This window comes from Theobroma umbraticum, unplaced genomic scaffold, assembly GCF_002168275.2.
Source record: "Theobroma umbraticum cultivar Fairchild unplaced genomic scaffold, ASM216827v3 scaffold_239.0, whole genome shotgun sequence".
In the NCBI taxonomy this organism is placed as follows: domain Eukaryota; kingdom Viridiplantae; phylum Streptophyta; class Magnoliopsida; order Malvales; family Malvaceae; genus Theobroma; species Theobroma umbraticum.
In genome coordinates this window covers 430,134-445,767 of record NW_018397279.1, presented here as the reverse complement: position 1 = coordinate 445,767, position 15,634 = coordinate 430,134, and the positions used below count along the sequence as shown (strand labels likewise).

At 36.7% G+C, this 15,634-nt stretch overlaps 3 protein-coding genes across 3 annotated transcripts; 2 read left to right on the top strand and 1 right to left on the bottom strand.

The window, feature by feature from the left end:
* The first annotated feature begins 2,457 nt into the window (after positions 1-2,457).
* On the top strand, positions 2,458-7,138 carry AO (L-aspartate oxidase). The gene is made up of 8 exons (XM_021443562.2): positions 2,458-2,790; positions 3,261-3,405; positions 3,543-3,900; positions 4,378-4,620; positions 4,842-4,898; positions 5,028-5,108; positions 5,305-5,366; positions 5,622-7,138. Exons 2-8 carry the CDS (start codon positions 3,272-3,274, stop codon positions 6,631-6,633), a joined length of 1,947 nt encoding a protein of 648 aa, XP_021299237.1. The 5' UTR covers positions 2,458-2,790; positions 3,261-3,271; the 3' UTR covers positions 6,634-7,138.
* Positions 7,139-8,285: 1,147 nt separating this feature from the next.
* LOC110427732 (GDSL-like Lipase/Acylhydrolase superfamily protein) lies at positions 8,286-10,222 on the top strand. Its single transcript, XM_021443304.2, has 5 exons — positions 8,286-8,686; positions 8,802-9,002; positions 9,184-9,356; positions 9,434-9,704; positions 9,795-10,222. The coding sequence occupies exons 1-5, from the start codon at positions 8,431-8,433 to the stop codon at positions 10,043-10,045; spliced, it is 1,152 nt and encodes a 383-aa protein (XP_021298979.1). The 5' UTR covers positions 8,286-8,430; the 3' UTR covers positions 10,046-10,222.
* Positions 10,223-12,238: 2,016 nt separating this feature from the next.
* Positions 12,239-15,336, bottom strand: KLCR2 (Tetratricopeptide repeat (TPR)-like superfamily protein). The gene is made up of 3 exons (XM_021443381.2): positions 15,233-15,336; positions 12,822-14,816; positions 12,239-12,686 (listed from the first exon to the last, which is right to left on the bottom strand). The coding sequence occupies exons 2-3, from the start codon at positions 14,810-14,812 to the stop codon at positions 12,473-12,475; spliced, it is 2,205 nt and encodes a 734-aa protein (XP_021299056.1). The 5' UTR covers positions 14,813-14,816; positions 15,233-15,336; the 3' UTR covers positions 12,239-12,472.
* Between the last annotated feature and the right edge of the window lie 298 nt (positions 15,337-15,634).

Here is a 15,634-nt window from a genome sequence, read left to right as displayed (position 1 = left end):
TAAATAATGACATGAATTATATATTCCACAATTGTTATTTTGATAGATTCTTTGCATAAGAAACCTCATAAAATTGATTGTAGATCATGATATTATTGTAGAAAAAGTACTGTAACAAGGTTCATATAGCAGGTTATTATAACACGACATAGTTTCATAAGAGTTTGATTTTGACTTGATCATATTGTCAAGAGAGATCTAGAGTCATTTAGAATACTTTGGTTTATATTTAGTGTTATGGACTATGATGTCCCTTGGTATAGATACTAATCCTTGTACTGATATTAGAGCTACTATTGTATTGATTTATTTGTTTTCATATATTGGATTTAATATCTAATGGAATATTTGATTCAAGAACAAGTGCATCAAATTATGGGGAGGTTAAAGAGTGTGAAATTCAAGAGAGATTTGTCATATGGTAATTATGGGTGGTTTTTTAATAACCAAAATGTAATTTGATTTGAGAAGATAAACTAGTATTTTTTTGTATTAATTTTATGTTTTCTTTATATGGTTATGGTTTTAACCGATGGATTTTTTTTTTTATAAAATCCATCTTTTATTATATGTTATGGAACAATATACTAATACCTTCAAGTTTTAACCATAACCATAATTATACATAAGTCTATTAGTTTTTAAAATGAACACTTCATCTTAAAAAAATATCTTCGATTGAACATTGAAATCCAGTAATTAATTAAAAATTAATATTTCAATTTTATTTGTTGATGTAATAATAATAAAAAGATAACTTCGCTTTTCATTAATATTCAAAATTATCAAATTATAATTTTTTTTTTAAAAAAATTATCCCACTTCTTATTGTCTAACTACCTCGCAATCAGATCTGATTGGGAAGTAGTAGATTCGACTAGATCAATGCTCTCCAGACACGATGGGTGCATGGTGCTCCTTCAATTGAGGGCACCACAATGGGTGCCCCCTAAATTGGAGGAAGCATGATCAAGTGCCCTCTTTTGATTTGATTACGGGAGCATTAATTTTGTGCTTCTTTAAAGAGATTTGATTGGATTTGGTATTTCACAATCAAATTTAATCATGGGGTGATCGACTAATGTAAAAAAATATTGTTGGTCAATCACATAAGAAAAAAAATGAAAAAAAATAAAAATATTTTAATAATTTCATGCTTCGATATTAATATTGTTAATATTTTTGAGATTAAGTGTTTAGTTTGCAAATTAATAGAGTCATATAGAATTATGATTAAAATTTAAAAATATTAATGTATTTTATTTTATATTTTATAAATAAAATTATGAGATTATTAATTTTTTTTTATTCAAATTATACGAAACAATTGTTACATGCTCACTCGGTAGCCCTCCTTGTATGACACGTGATTGTACCTTGTGGCCCCAGTAACACAGCATCCGTACGCAGGAGATGGGCTCCTTCACTTGTGGAATCCAAAAATGTTGTCTCATAAAAAATAAAAATAAAATTATATTTCATATTTAAAAACCAATAATCAATTTGATATTATTTATTTTCATTTTGACAAAATTTATGGGAAAGTTGGAGGGCCACGTGAAAGGGATGGAGTTGTTTATTCACATACGGCAAAACTATTTGTCAAGAAATTTTGGTGGAACCCACAGAATTAGGGCCACATATTCTCATGACGTGGACATTGCCAGCCCTTCAGTACAGGCCGAAATGGCCTCTCCAACGCTTCAGTTGGCTTTTGCTCTTTCTGTGAATGACCCTCTGACCTACAACTTTGTCTCGTCCTTTTCCAGGAGACCGTGAGGTTACAGTCTATGACGAACATATCAAGAATTTAAATAGAGAAAATTGTAATATCATATTTTATATTAAAATTAAATATAATTATTAAAATTTATATAAAAATTTAAATTAATTATTACTAATTATTTAAATTTAAATTTTTATATAAATTTTAATAATTATATTTAATTTTAATATAAAATATGATATTACAATTTTCTCTATTTAAATTCTTGATATGTTCGTCATAGTCATATATTATAATTAAAATCATTATAATTATAATCAAGATGCATTTTGATACACAATTTAATATCAATTACATTTATCTATTCCAAGCACCACTTATCTAATAATTTTTAAAAATTTAAATTTAAATAATGATTGATTTAATTATTATATAAATCTAAACATTAATGTTCACAAAGAAAATACTATGTGGGTCCATATGATAACTTTTTTGACTGCCTCCTCAGCCTTTGAATGGACAAAGTAATGTTGGTTTTGCATTTTCTACGATTAATCAAGCACTAAACTACAAAATTAAGATTTTAATTTGGGTGCTTTCTATTATTATTAATTTTAATCAATAATTTTGGATGGTTCAAGTTTAAATCAGAATTAATAATTTCTTATTGAATGCCGAGCATTGCATGTGGTTTGGCTTTAGTTGATCTTATGCTTATTTTAATCAAATAAAGTGCTTATTAGAGAAGAGATTAAACAGGATCCGATTACAATAATAGACAAGAAGGAGAAAAAAAATAAAGGAAAAAAACGTAGGCGGCTCACAAAAGGCGAAAGAAGGCGCAAATTGCAAGGATTGTTCATGAGTGGAGGAGCAATCAGCAATAGAGAATCTTGGTGTGGCGTCTCGCCCGCCATTGTAGTTCTTTCTTCTTCGAGCTCTCCTTCCTCCTAAATTTCCTTCAATCCCTATTCTTCATCTTTTATTGACTGGTTATGGTTAGTTTCACCTTGTAAAGACCAAAAACAACAACACCCGGACTCAGATTTTCCATTTTTTTGGTTGTAAGTATTGACTTTTTTTTTCTTCTTCTATGTTTACTCAATGTTTGAAGGAATTATGGGATCTGGGTTTTGTTTTGCCATGAATAAAGATGTTGTTTTCAGCTTTAAACTTCCCCTTTTGGAAGGTTCTTTCTTTGTTTCAGTTAGGTCGGCATTGAGATATTAGGAATTTCACTTTATCTCTGGCTTCTGAATGGTTTTTCTGGTTTTCTTTGAAATGGAGTTAAATTAATGCAAAACTTGGATTTTTCTTATGGAGGGCAGCGATAGTTTTCTTTCTAAATGCGTTTCATGAATATATGGAGGACTACATGGATTAAAAAAGTTGGTCCTTTCTATCTTCCTTGGTTGTTCCTCTAATCAGTGAAGTCCAAAGAGGAGAAAAGAAGTATTTTTTGCGAAGATTTTTTACTTTTCTGGTACCAAGCTCTGGCCTGATTATCTTGTCTTTGTTCTTGCTGATTTTTCAGAGGGTATTGTGATGGCTGCTAGTGTAGCTTATGTAGGTGGCCAGTTGCAATATGGGGTGAACTTTTGCAGGGGACAAGGTTATAGGCAAGCTGTTTGGGTTCCTGGTGTGACAATCAATGGATGCCTGCAGAGAGAGCTCTCATGGTATTTATTAAGAATCTTAATTACAGTCTATTTCGTTTCTGTATTTGTTGAAAGATGTTATATCAAAGCAGTGCAGTTTTCAATTCTCAGCAAAGCTTCTAACTATATCTACGGTTTCTTTTTGGGAGATGTTCCAGGTCATGTGCGGTATCCAAGTTTTTGCAGATCCGTAGGTGTAATTTTTCTCATTATCCGGTGAGAGAAAATTGGAAGTCCTTCAGGACAGTCACCACATCAGCTTACTTGAAAGATGGTTCAACAAAGTATTTTGATTTTGCTGTCATTGGCAGCGGAGTTGCAGGTCTTCGTTATGCTCTCGAAGTTGCAAAACATGGAACTGTGGCAGTTATCACGAAGGCTGAGCCTCATGAGAGTAATACAAACTATGCACAAGGTGGTGTTAGCGCTGTGCTGTGTCCTTCAGATTCTGTGGAGAGTCACATGCAGGATACAATTGTAGCAGGGGCTTATCTATGTGATGAGGAGACTGTCAAAGTTAGTTCAACATTCTTTCTTCTAGGCGGCAGTATTCCTTCATCAATCCTTTTTCTTTTTCACATGAACAATTTTGCTCTGTGAGCAACTAGAAACTTAATTTAAATAAAAAATGATCTGTGTGAAAGGCATTTCGCAGTCCAACATTGTGCTTGCAATCAAGGGAGAGAAGGTTGATCCATTATCTCTCAGAAATAGTTTTAGTACACAGGCCTTTGTTACCTCCCAAAATCACCTTGAGTTAAATTTTTAATTGATTCCTGTTGTTTGTGCAATAAGAATGATGCTTTTTTTTTTTCCATCTTAGAAAGTTTAGTTATTAAGTATTGAGGTGTTGTGAAATTTAAACATGTGAGATTACAGCAGCCATTGGTAATGTAAGTTTGCAGAGGCAGGCATGCATAGTTAAGTTTGTGGTCATCCCTAGCATTCTAGCTCATTACTGAGGTTTCCTTTGAATTTGGTCTGTTTCTCCAGGTTGTCTGTACAGAAGGACCTGATAGAATTAGAGAATTGATTGCCATGGGTGCATCGTTTGACCATGGTGAGGATGGGAACTTGCATCTAGCAAGGGAGGGGGGGCATTCTCATCACAGAATTGTTCATGCTGCTGACATGACTGGAAGAGAGATTGAGCGGGCTTTATTAGAGGCAGTTATCAATGATCCCAATATTGTTGTGTTCAAGCACCATTTTGCAATAGATTTGCTTACTTCTCAGGTTCAACATTTTCCCCTTCAGTGATGATTTGAATTTTATATTATACTACTTTACAGTGCCAATTGAGTTTCTTGTATCATTGTATTAGCATACTCTTTCTAGGCTCAAGATTTGGGTGAAATTATTATGGACATTTATAAAATTGTGCTCATTTGATTGGCTTATTTCAGTAGAATCTAGTGTATTTTTAATACTAAAATGAAAGCCTTGATGATTTGCAGTATGGTTCTGACACAGTTTGTCATGGTGTTGATGCTTTAAATACTGAAACACAAGAGGTGAGGAGATGGTCTATCTAAGTAACCTTTCTTAAGTTTCATCTGGTATCACTTTACTGAATATGTTTCATGTCTGTATCTTGAAACTGATTATTCTTTGTTTTCTATTCTTTCCCCTGGCTCTTCCAGGTTGTCCGATTCGTTTCAAAGGTAATATTATTGGCATCAGGTGGTGCAGGGCATATCTATCCATCAACCACAAATCCCCCGGTACTTCTTCATTTTGAGTTTTTGCTGCATTTCATTGTTTCCCTTGTGTGCTTTTTTCTTTTTTTTATGTGTATATTCATTCACCAATTGTTTAGTAGTAATTTTTTTTCTCTGGTTATTTATAAATGATTCGGCTTGTTGGTTATGAGTGCAGTGCACTATCTGAGTAGTTCATATTCTTCACTTGTTCTTATAGGTGGCGACTGGAGATGGGATGGCTATGGCCCATCGAGCTCAAGCGGTGATTTCCAACATGGAGTGAGTCATAATAATAAATTTTCATCAGTACTCTTTTGTAATTTGTGAAACATGACTTATTATTAGAAGAAACATTGTAGTACTATGGTTTCTGATATCTATAATTATGTAAAATCATGGAGGAATCTAGATGACAAGGAAGTGGAATAATATTTATTTTTTATATTGAATGTGATCATCTTTTGGTTTAGGATGTGCAGATGGATTAGGGTTATTGGTGTTTTTGACTGTTTGTATGGAATTATTTCTTCTCAGATTTGTGCAGTTTCATCCAACAGCCTTGGCTGATGAAGGCCTTCCTATCAAGCCAAAGAAAACTCGAGAAAATGCATTTCTTGTTACCGAAGCTGTAAGAGGTGATGGAGGCATCCTCTTCAATTTAAGTATGGAGCGGTTTATGGCCTTGTATGATGAGAGAGCTGAGCTTGCTCCAAGGGATGTGGTGGCAAGAAGCATTGATGATCAACTTAAGAAGCGCAATGAGAAGTATGTGCTGCTTGATATAAGTCATAAACCAAGAGAAAAGATTCTCTCCCACTTCCCTAACATTGCTGCTGAGTGCCTCCAGCATGGCCTAGACATCACTCAGCAGCCAATTCCTGTGGTTCCTGCTGCCCATTACATGTGTGGAGGAGTCCGCACTGGGCTCCAGGGAGAGACAAATGTGCGTGGTTTGTATGTAGCAGGTGAGGTTGCATGCACAGGTTTGCATGGAGCAAATAGACTCGCTAGCAACTCATTGCTTGAGGCTTTAGTTTTTGCACGAAGAGCTGTCCAGCCCTCAATTGATCACATGAAGAGTTCTACTCTTGATCTTAGTGCTTCTAATTTGTGGACCCAGCCTGTTGTCCCCAAATCACTTGGGAGTGATGTAATGCACAAAATATTAAGGACAACAAAGGAAGTGAGGAAAGAACTACAATCAGTCATGTGGAAGTACGTTGGCATTGTTCGATCAACAAGAAGACTACAAGAGGCAGAGCAAAAAATTGGTGAGTTGGAGGCTAAATGGGAGACATACTTATTTGAGCATGGGTGGCAGCAGACAATGGTGGCACTTGATGCCTGTGAAATGAGGAACCTCTTTTGTTGTGCAAAGCTAGTGGTAAGCAGTGCCCTTGCTAGGCATGAGAGCCGCGGGCTTCATTACACGATTGATTTTCCTTATTTGGAGGAAAGTAAGAGGTTACCAACAGTGATTTTCCCCAGTTCCCATATGATGAGTACATGGAGTTCACGACAACTACACCAGCAACCCATGTATTAGTCCATGGTCTGGTTTTCAATTCATCTACGAAAACTTGTATCAATTGGGTTATAGTTTATCATTTATTTGATCACTTGCATTGGAAAACCTTTGACAAGGAAAGAGATCTGCCTTACAGCATATTTAGGGCACTTTAAAGAAAAGCTAGGGTGTCCTTGTAGTTTATCATTTATTTGATCACTTGCATTGGAAAACCTTTGGAAAGGAAAGAGATCTGCCTTACAGCATATTTAGGGCACTTCAAAGAAAAGCTAGGGTGTCCTTGTTCCTCTCCCATCCCCTTTTACGTGTTTCTGATTCATTCCTATAGAAGTAAAGAAAAAATTTTCTATTCAATTCCGGAATGATCATGTCATCAGAATACTTATCTTTTATCAGTTTAGTCTAACCTCATGATAATGTAGTAGTTTATCAGATTGTATATTAGTCATGTCAAGAACCATGGAACGGCAGTTGTTATACTAACAGATAATTTACTTCCTTCATTGATGATATTGTTGTGTTATTCCTGTTGGTCAAAGGCAGTCCAATTTTGATTGTTGTAACAGCATCACAGTCATTCTATCAAATGTTAATCCAATCCATTGTGATCATCATCATCCTCAGTCAAGTCTATAGAAAAGGATTTTTTTTTCCCACCTAAATCCTAACAGAACTGCCTGGTTTTCTGGCAGTGACTCCTTTAATTACTCTGCATCCTGAAGCAATATGATACTACATTATCAGGAGTCTGTTTCTAGAATGATCATGTCTCCAACTTCTACAAGAACAGTATGGATAAGAACGAAGATAAGGGGGAATTGTCTACAGTGGAAATGGCCAGAAATTTATTGGCACCAAGTTTATGGGCTCATTCACGATTTTTAGCTTCAAAGGTTTCAAATCTGTCCTGTATACCATAGTTAAGAATATGGGATTGGGGAATATTCCAAGTTCCACTAAATCTATCCTTGGCAACTTCTCATTTCATCCCCAAACATTCCTTCCCATCCCTAGAAATAAAAGACTGGATCACAGTTAAGGACCCTCCAGGCAGCTTTTTGCTATGCTATTAAGCTTGTGCTGTAATCACAGGCTCTACCCTCTCTTTCTCATGAATCATGCCGGACTCCTAGTGGTAATTACTTTCGGCATGCTAGCTATTATCACTTGAGAAATGTGATTACGAAGTAGTTGGAAAACATTTGATATCATTCAATTCTAGTGGATCCATAAGTGAATCTTAGGCGTTTCTTGTCAATTAGAAAGATTGCAAGTCATTCTAGTTGCATCACCAGATGATTTCAGGAAACAAGAGGAAAATGCGTAAACGGGGTGTGAGAGCTTGAGATAAATGTTCAGAAATTCTTGTTTGAGATATAAACTTCTCAATAGCCTAAAAGCTATGTTCATAATGATCATTCTTATGTCAAATCATCATCACAGCAAAGAGTAAGGGACCATATGCTAGTTGGACCTAGTACCGCATAGATATTTAGTTTTCAGTGGACCACTTGTAATGTCCCCCATGCCGAGCAATAACAAAATAAAGTGAACAAGTTTGAAATTTCAAAAAGAAAGCTGATGTCCCCTTATCCATATGGGCCATGTCTGATGCTTCCAATTCAAGGAATGGTGATTCATGTCTTTTTCTAATCATGCCAGAATCCAAAAACTTAAACTGTCAGAAAGATTTCACTCGCATTCCACACTGTTCAAGCCGGTAGCTCTTTTAACTCTTTTAAGGCTTATATTAGTGTCGGCAATGCAAGATTTTCTTAAACTCTTCAAAGAGTTTAGCTTCTGCTAAGAAAGGTGATGGAGGAGTCCTGGAAACTGTTTTATACTTTTGGGATCTTGGTTTTTGGATTGGCAGCACAATGGGCGGCAGTGAAAAGTGATGGTGGTTCACTGTCATGTGGGTTTCCAGCAATATACAACTTTGGGGACTCAAATTCAGATACTGGAGGAATATCTGCAGCATTTACAGAACTCCCACCACCGAATGGAGAAACCTTCTTTGGACATCCTGCGGGCAGAGCCTGTGATGGTCGTCTCATCATAGATTTTATAGGCAAGCTCACATCATATATGTCTTCTTGGTTATTCTTGGCAAAACGTTAGCCCTATTCTGAATATTTATGCTTCAACTTACATCTTTGACTATTCCATTTTGTTGCTTGTTGCAGCTGAGAATCTGCAGTTACCATACCTTAGTGCATACCTGGACTCAGTTGGGACAAATTTCAGGCATGGTGCTAATTTTGCAACCGGAGGTTCATCCATTAGATCGCCTGGTTATAGTCCATTCAATCTCGGGGTTCAGATTTCACAGTTCATTCAATTTAAAGCTCGCACCACTGCTCTCTACAATCAACTTAGCCTCAGTAGTAAGTCTTTCCCTCTATATATTTTACATCAAAATTTTGCATGCTAGAATTAAGAGAACAACTCTTAGAGTGTTTGCTTTCTTGTCTGCTGAAGTTGATTTGATATACTAGCAATTTTCTGCTGAATTCCATTAGCAATCATACTTTATTATTATTTTTTTTTTGTAAATTACGACGTCAGGAAGAATTCCCTTAACGATTAGCAGCCTACCAAGGCCTGCCGAATTCTCACAGGCTCTATACACATTTGATATTGGACAAAATGATCTTGCCCATGGTTTCCAAGTCACAACAGAAAACCAAGTTAGAGCATCTATTCCCAATATCATAGGCCAGTTGTCCCAAGCTATTCATGTAAGCAACAACAATATTTTAGCAGAAGTGTTATCAATCTATAGGTGAACTAATACTGTCACTTGTCCTGGTTTCAGCTACTATACAAGGAAGGGGCAAGGTTCTTTTGGATACATAATACAGGTCCGCTTGGTTGCTTGCCTTATAATGTTCTATATGACAAGTCAAAGCCGGGTAATCTAGATAAGAACGGATGTGTGAAGCCTCTAAATGCTGTGGCTATGGAGTTTAATAGGCAGCTTAAGGACAAGATATCCCGGTTAAAGACACAACTCCCCTTTGCAAAATTCACATATGTTGATGTCTATTCAGCCAAATATGCACTCATTAGCAGCGCGAAGACTCTAGGTAAAACATGTTTGAAAACTGCAATGCAGGCATTTAAACTAAGCAGCTGGGAAAAGTAGAGATTAACTGCAACTGTTGTTCTTATGGCAGGTTATGTTGATCCAGTTAATTTTTGCTGTGGAAGTTTTTATGGATACCAGATTAATTGTGGGAAAAAAGCCATAGTGAATGGAACAGTGTATGGCAATCCTTGCAATCATCCATCAAGGCACATTAGCTGGGATGGTATACATTACTCTCAGGCAGCTAACATGTGGGTTGCAGACCGTATTCTGAATGGCTCCCTCTCTGACCCACCAGTCCCAATTCAAGATGCTTGTCATCATCAAAGAAACATGTGATGATGAGAAAAAAGAATGGCAATCATGGTATGTTTGCTCAGAAATTGGACAGAGATATTGCAGTGTTTACCGTCTTTTGACACTATAAATTATATATCTTAAGACAACAGTCTTATCAATTGATAAGAAAACGTTAAGGACAAGATATCCCAATTTCCAAAAGCATTTTTATATAAATTTATACTGCACTTAGTATCATTCTCCTGATGCCAGCAACACATTAGCAATCAATATTGTATCTTTTAGCATCATGTCTTTTTTATTGCTTAAGCATTTTGTTTTAACCTGCCTTTTTTGCTTTACCAATGACTTATGGTAAATGGTTGTTGATGCACTTGGAAGTGTAACTGCTCCATGTGCTGTTGATAACTGGTTGGAGTTTTCATTATATGACGAAGCAGTGTGCTTGCCATTGTTCTTGTCTCTTCAGAGACACATGGTGTAGCATTTTCAAAGAGATCATAACTTTTTTGTTGAAAGACATACTTAGCTTGGTGAGCAGTAGATATCAATAACCTCAATTGATGAGGACATAAGCTGTATACTAATTGATGGAGTAAATGTATGCTCTGTAAGTGAATTGGTGGGATATAGCTATGCATCATTATTATTATTTTTTGAAAGTTAGCTATGCATCATTATTACATTTAATAAAGTTTTTTTTTATTTTTATGTTTATAATTTTTATTATTAATTAATAAGATAAAGTTTACGAAGTTAAACATGCTTTACAAAAGAAATTATAAAAGGTAATAATAATAAGATCTCTATTGCATTAAAGTATTGTTTCTAAACATTCCTAATCTATGCTTTATCAATATTGCATATTGATAAAATTGAAAGACCAATACATGATTATGTTACTCACTTATAAAGTAAATTATTAATTTCATAAACTGAAATAATAATACCACTCCATGACCAATTTAATTGGGTCCAATTTTTGGATTATGTGCTCTCAAAAGTAATAGTAGTGATGCCATGACCCATTTCTCTATCAACTCAGACCAAGGATAACGATCATTGGTGTTGGGGATCCTGTCTTTTTAACCCAAAAGAAATGGTTTGATAAGTGACTTTTCAGCCCCCTTCCTTCTTTCTTCAACGAAGAAGACAAAGATCCAACATCTACTTCTTAATCTATTGATGCTCTGCCATGAGACTATGGCCTTTATCATGGTCTTTTGTTGGTTTGGGCTTCTGCTTCTTGTGCATTTTGGGTTCCCAAGTCCTAACTTTCATTTCTGGTTTATCAATCAATTAAATAAAGGCATCTTGTACTTTGTTTGGTCATTTTCCTGGTCATTTTCCACTTCCAGAAAATAACCCATCAGTCAAAAGCATTCACCTTCTGGCAGATGACTTCTCAGAGGCCTTCCTTGTACACAATTGATGTTGCCCCAGGATAATCTTGCCTGACCAAAGCCTAGGTCGATGGAACAGTTCATCATTATGATCCATGTGACATTCAATACAGTCGGATTAACTGTGGTGCCATACACACACTCAGGCAACTAACTTATCGCCTGCAATTTGCATTTTCAATGGGTCATTCTCTGACCCACCAGTTCAAATTGAGGAGACTTGTCATTGTCTCATGAATGTAAAGATTGTGTTGCTTTTGTCGTAGTAGCTTAGGGATTAGGGAAAATACTTTATATAGTAATATTGCTAGATTAAGGCCTATGCTTCCTTGTAAGCAAGTTCAGTTTAACTGTTTGATTAAGGACTTTCTTTATAAGCAAGCCTCACTTTCCTTAATATCACAAAAGGAAAGAGGAAAGGGAAAAGTTTTCTGGTTTATCGGTCGTCAATCACTGATGAATGTTAGCTTGGCATTTGAAGCAAATGGGGAAGTTTGTCCATTTCAGATTGTTTCTTCAGTGTTGTGCAACAATCTACCTTGGTTACTTATAATGAAGGGAAGGGCAAGGATGCTGACAAATGCCACTCAAACTTTGGTAGATTAGTCAAATTCTTTCATTGTCAGCCTGTGAAACTTACATAACACCATGGGCAACCACTGCCACAAAGGTTTTCAAGGCTTGGAAGGCAACTTATCTTTGCTAGTTAGATTAGTCAATTGATCTCCCAAACCAGGAGTTTTCCAGCAATGAACCGATGTGACCACTGGAAAACACAACAATGAACTGATATGTATTTCAATATATGGATGGTTTGGTGAACCAGTAATAAGAAAACAAAATGCCACCATTTTCTTTATTATAAATTGAAACATACAGAGAAGAATGTTACAAAGGAATACCAACAATTCCGTAATAAATGAACCATAAATGCAAATTTTCTCTTGACCCCTCAAGACAACTGTTGAAACCAGGCTTTTGGTATGTGTCTGACGAACCAACCACCTAATCCTCTTTCAGAATGGTATATTTATACATACGGACCGTATTTACATGAGCAGCATTATGATACCTTAATTCCATCATCCTTCATTATCTGATTGCTGGTGTCGAGGAGGGTTACCAGCGATCTTGATTTTCTGCTGCGGGCCCTGCCTGCTTCCTTCAATAACTCACCCAACCTTCGCTTCTCATCAATGACATCAGGATTTGCTGTTCCAAGCTTCTCCTCTCTCATGTCAACAACATAATCTAAAAGCTCGATGGCATCATCCAATCTGTGAAACATAAAATTTGTAAAACATGAGAACTACAAATTAAAAGTAAAAACGTTGAGAATTTTGAAGCTTTGAGTTCGGAGAACAGATTAATCACTTAAATGACATTGCTAGAATTTAAGGGAAAAGATGTACCTTCCCATTGCATCGTAGGCTCCAGCCAGATTGCTGTATACCCCCAATGTATCAGGGTGGTAAGGACCATATTCTTTCTCCAAAATGCTCCTTGCTTCTTCAAACAGATCAGCTGCCTCATTTATCGCGAACCGCTGCACGCAGGCAAGACCCATTTGGTTCAGAGCAATCCCAAACAGGGCAGACTTCTTCTCTCCACTAGCTCGAAACTTTGAAATGGCACTTTTGAAGGTGTTGTAGGAGTCAGCATAGCTCCCCATCATGTAATACATGACTCCCATCTGTGCCTCAATGCCTGCAATTGTGCTTTGTTGACCTGGGGCTTCGCTGAAAATGCTTAAAGCTTTCTTAAGTAGTTTGAGTGCCTGATCCAATTCATTCATAGATTGGTATATGGCAGCAATGTCAATGAGACCACTGGCAATCTCTTCGGAGGGGATCCCAGGATTCGGCTTTCCATAAATCCTGAGTGCATTTTCACAATAAGTTCTGGAATCCCGAAGTTTTCCTATCTTATTGTACAAATCAGCCAAACGAACGAAAACTGAAGCAACTGTTGGATGATTCTCTCCTTTTGCCGACTTAAATACTGTGAGCGCTTTCTGGTAGGCAAAAACCGCCTCATCAAACCGAGCCATCAATAAATATGCATCCCCAATGCTACAATCAATTGAAGCGACATCCACTTCATGACCACTGGCTGCCGTGGCCATGCTAGCTAAAACGTAATGCTCAAGAGCTGATTCATAATCTCCTTTGGAGTCACAGATGAGTCCCATAAGTCTCCTGTCAGCAGCTTCTTCGATAGAAGGAGGAGCACCATTCTCCCTGTGGATGTCAAGGGCCATTTGACAAAGCTTCTCAGCCTCATCAAATTGCAGGGCTTGAACATGTGCTTCTGCCACATATCGACATGTCTCACCAACTCGAGGATCAGTGTCTCCCAAAACTTGCCTTTGAATCTCCAAACCTGCTGTATAACACAATATCGAATTCTCAATTTGACCCAACATTGCATAAGTATCACCCAATTGCATGCATCCAGCAAATTTGGCAAGTGCATGAGTTTGGCCATCCTCAATCACTGGAATTTCAATTGAGCGCTCAAGAACAGGAATTGCCTCGTTGTACTGTCCTAAGTTGTAGTACAATGCTGCCAGAACATGCAGAGACATGACGAGCCCTAAACTTGGTTTGCCATTTGCACAAATCTCAAATGATTTCGTGGCTCGAAGAGCCAATTCAAGGGCTTTCTGAGGATTTTCACCAGAAAACATCATATCCCTTGTCTGTTTCAGCAGAAATGGTCCAAGGTCTGGATTCTCCAACCCTGCCTCTAGGTTATCCCCAGTTCCATTCTGAAACTTTGCACCCAGTAAAGCAAAATTCCTCTGTTTCCTCAGAGGGGAAGCTGCATTTAGTTTTCTTGCATACTTCTCATACCGCTTTTCAACTGGAGTTTTATCCTGAGAAGATTTGCTCTTTGGACTAGACTTTGCTGATGCTTCAGAATCCAATTGCAAGCGAGAACGATGCTTAACACCTGGAGTTTGATTCTTGATCTTCTTCTTCACAGGCTTTTTGTCACTAGATACATTTTCCTTTTTAGGGGTCAAGTCACCAACACTGCCTTCTTCTTTCTTCTCTGCCACCACCTCCTTTGTTATCTCAACAACACCGAAGTCCCCAACAAGATGGCACAATTCTGAATCAATCCTTGATTCCTCACCATATGATCCATAGCTAGTCATCGATGGTGATTGGTCAGAGCTTTGCATCTCGTAGACATTGTGATAAAGCTGCTCGATGGAGGTTTCCACCACCCCATCAATGGCTAAATCAATGGAATCACTCTGCTGACTCTGTGGACTCAATGCGCTTCTCGGAGACCTTTCCTGATTAAAGCTATCCTTGTAGGGAGTGCAAAACCCGTTATTAGGTTCATCGACTCCGCTTTCTCCATTTATTGCATCCATAGCTAATCCAGGCATTGCTCTGCCAAAAAAATCAATGCAAACTTCACAAGTAAAGCACCGAAGTGCAGAGAGAAAACCAATAATGAACCAGAAAAGAAATAATCATGAGGTAAAGCCAACCATGAACAATGTAAACCTTTCCATTATCAAAATCCCAAGAAAACAAAATTCCATACTCATTGTCAAATTCTTCCATAGTATCCCAAAAAGCTAACCAAAGTAACTTAACATCCAATTCATTGTACAAGTCAAAGAATAGCTACTACAACAACTACAACAAGAAAATGAAAACCCATTGCTAAGTTTAGCTAAGAATATTCAATGATCAACATCACAATAAGACCACTAAACCAAAAGCAGCTATAACAAAAAAAAAGAAGAAGAAAAAAGAAGACGATGAATGCTCTATAACGATAATGGATAAATGAGTAGTACCTTATTTAGTTCTGTTTAACGAAGAAACCCAAATTAAATGCTCTTGTTTTCTCTGGGTGTTGTGTACAGAAGAAGAGGTCGAAGAAGAAGGAATGGGGTGGTGTCATGTACTTGTATCTCTGTTGGCTTATATGTAAACTTTGTAAGGTATTTTGAGAGGAAGAGAGGGGCAAAATGGGTAAAATATAAATTAAAATAATTGAGATTAATGCAAATAATTTATTTATTGGGGTGGGGCTATAAAAGAGGTGGGATTTTGAAGCAATTTAGAAGGTGACTTTTCTCCCACCCTTTTTTATTTTATTTTTATTTTCTTTTTTTTGGCTGCCCTCCAACTGCCAATTGAACCTTTTTTTTAATTATTATTTTTGTGGGAATATATTTTGGGCTGTGCAAAGGACA

Bases quoted from the DNA above. Each gene is read 5' to 3' on its own strand.
- AO (XM_021443562.2), top strand. From the start codon at position 3,272: ATGGCTGCTAGTGTAGCTTATGTAGGTGGCCAGTTGCAATATGGGGTG. The intron at 4,899-5,027 runs GTGAGGAGATGG...TGGCTCTTCCAG, and splicing joins TAAATACTGAAACACAAGAG to GTTGTCCGATTCGTTTCAAA. The intron at 5,367-5,621 runs GTGAGTCATAAT...ATTTCTTCTCAG, and splicing joins GCGGTGATTTCCAACATGGA to ATTTGTGCAGTTTCATCCAA.
- LOC110427732 (XM_021443304.2), top strand. From the start codon at position 8,431: ATGGAGGAGTCCTGGAAACTGTTTTATACTTTTGGGATCTTGGTTTTT. The intron at 8,687-8,801 runs GCAAGCTCACAT...TGCTTGTTGCAG, and splicing joins TCTCATCATAGATTTTATAG to CTGAGAATCTGCAGTTACCA. The intron at 9,357-9,433 runs GTAAGCAACAAC...TCCTGGTTTCAG, and splicing joins AGTTGTCCCAAGCTATTCAT to CTACTATACAAGGAAGGGGC.
- KLCR2 (XM_021443381.2), bottom strand. From the start codon at position 14,812: ATGCCTGGATTAGCTATGGATGCAATAAATGGAGAAAGCGGAGTCGAT. The intron at 12,687-12,821 runs GTACATCTTTTC...TATGTTTCACAG, and splicing joins GCCTACGATGCAATGGGAAG to ATTGGATGATGCCATCGAGC.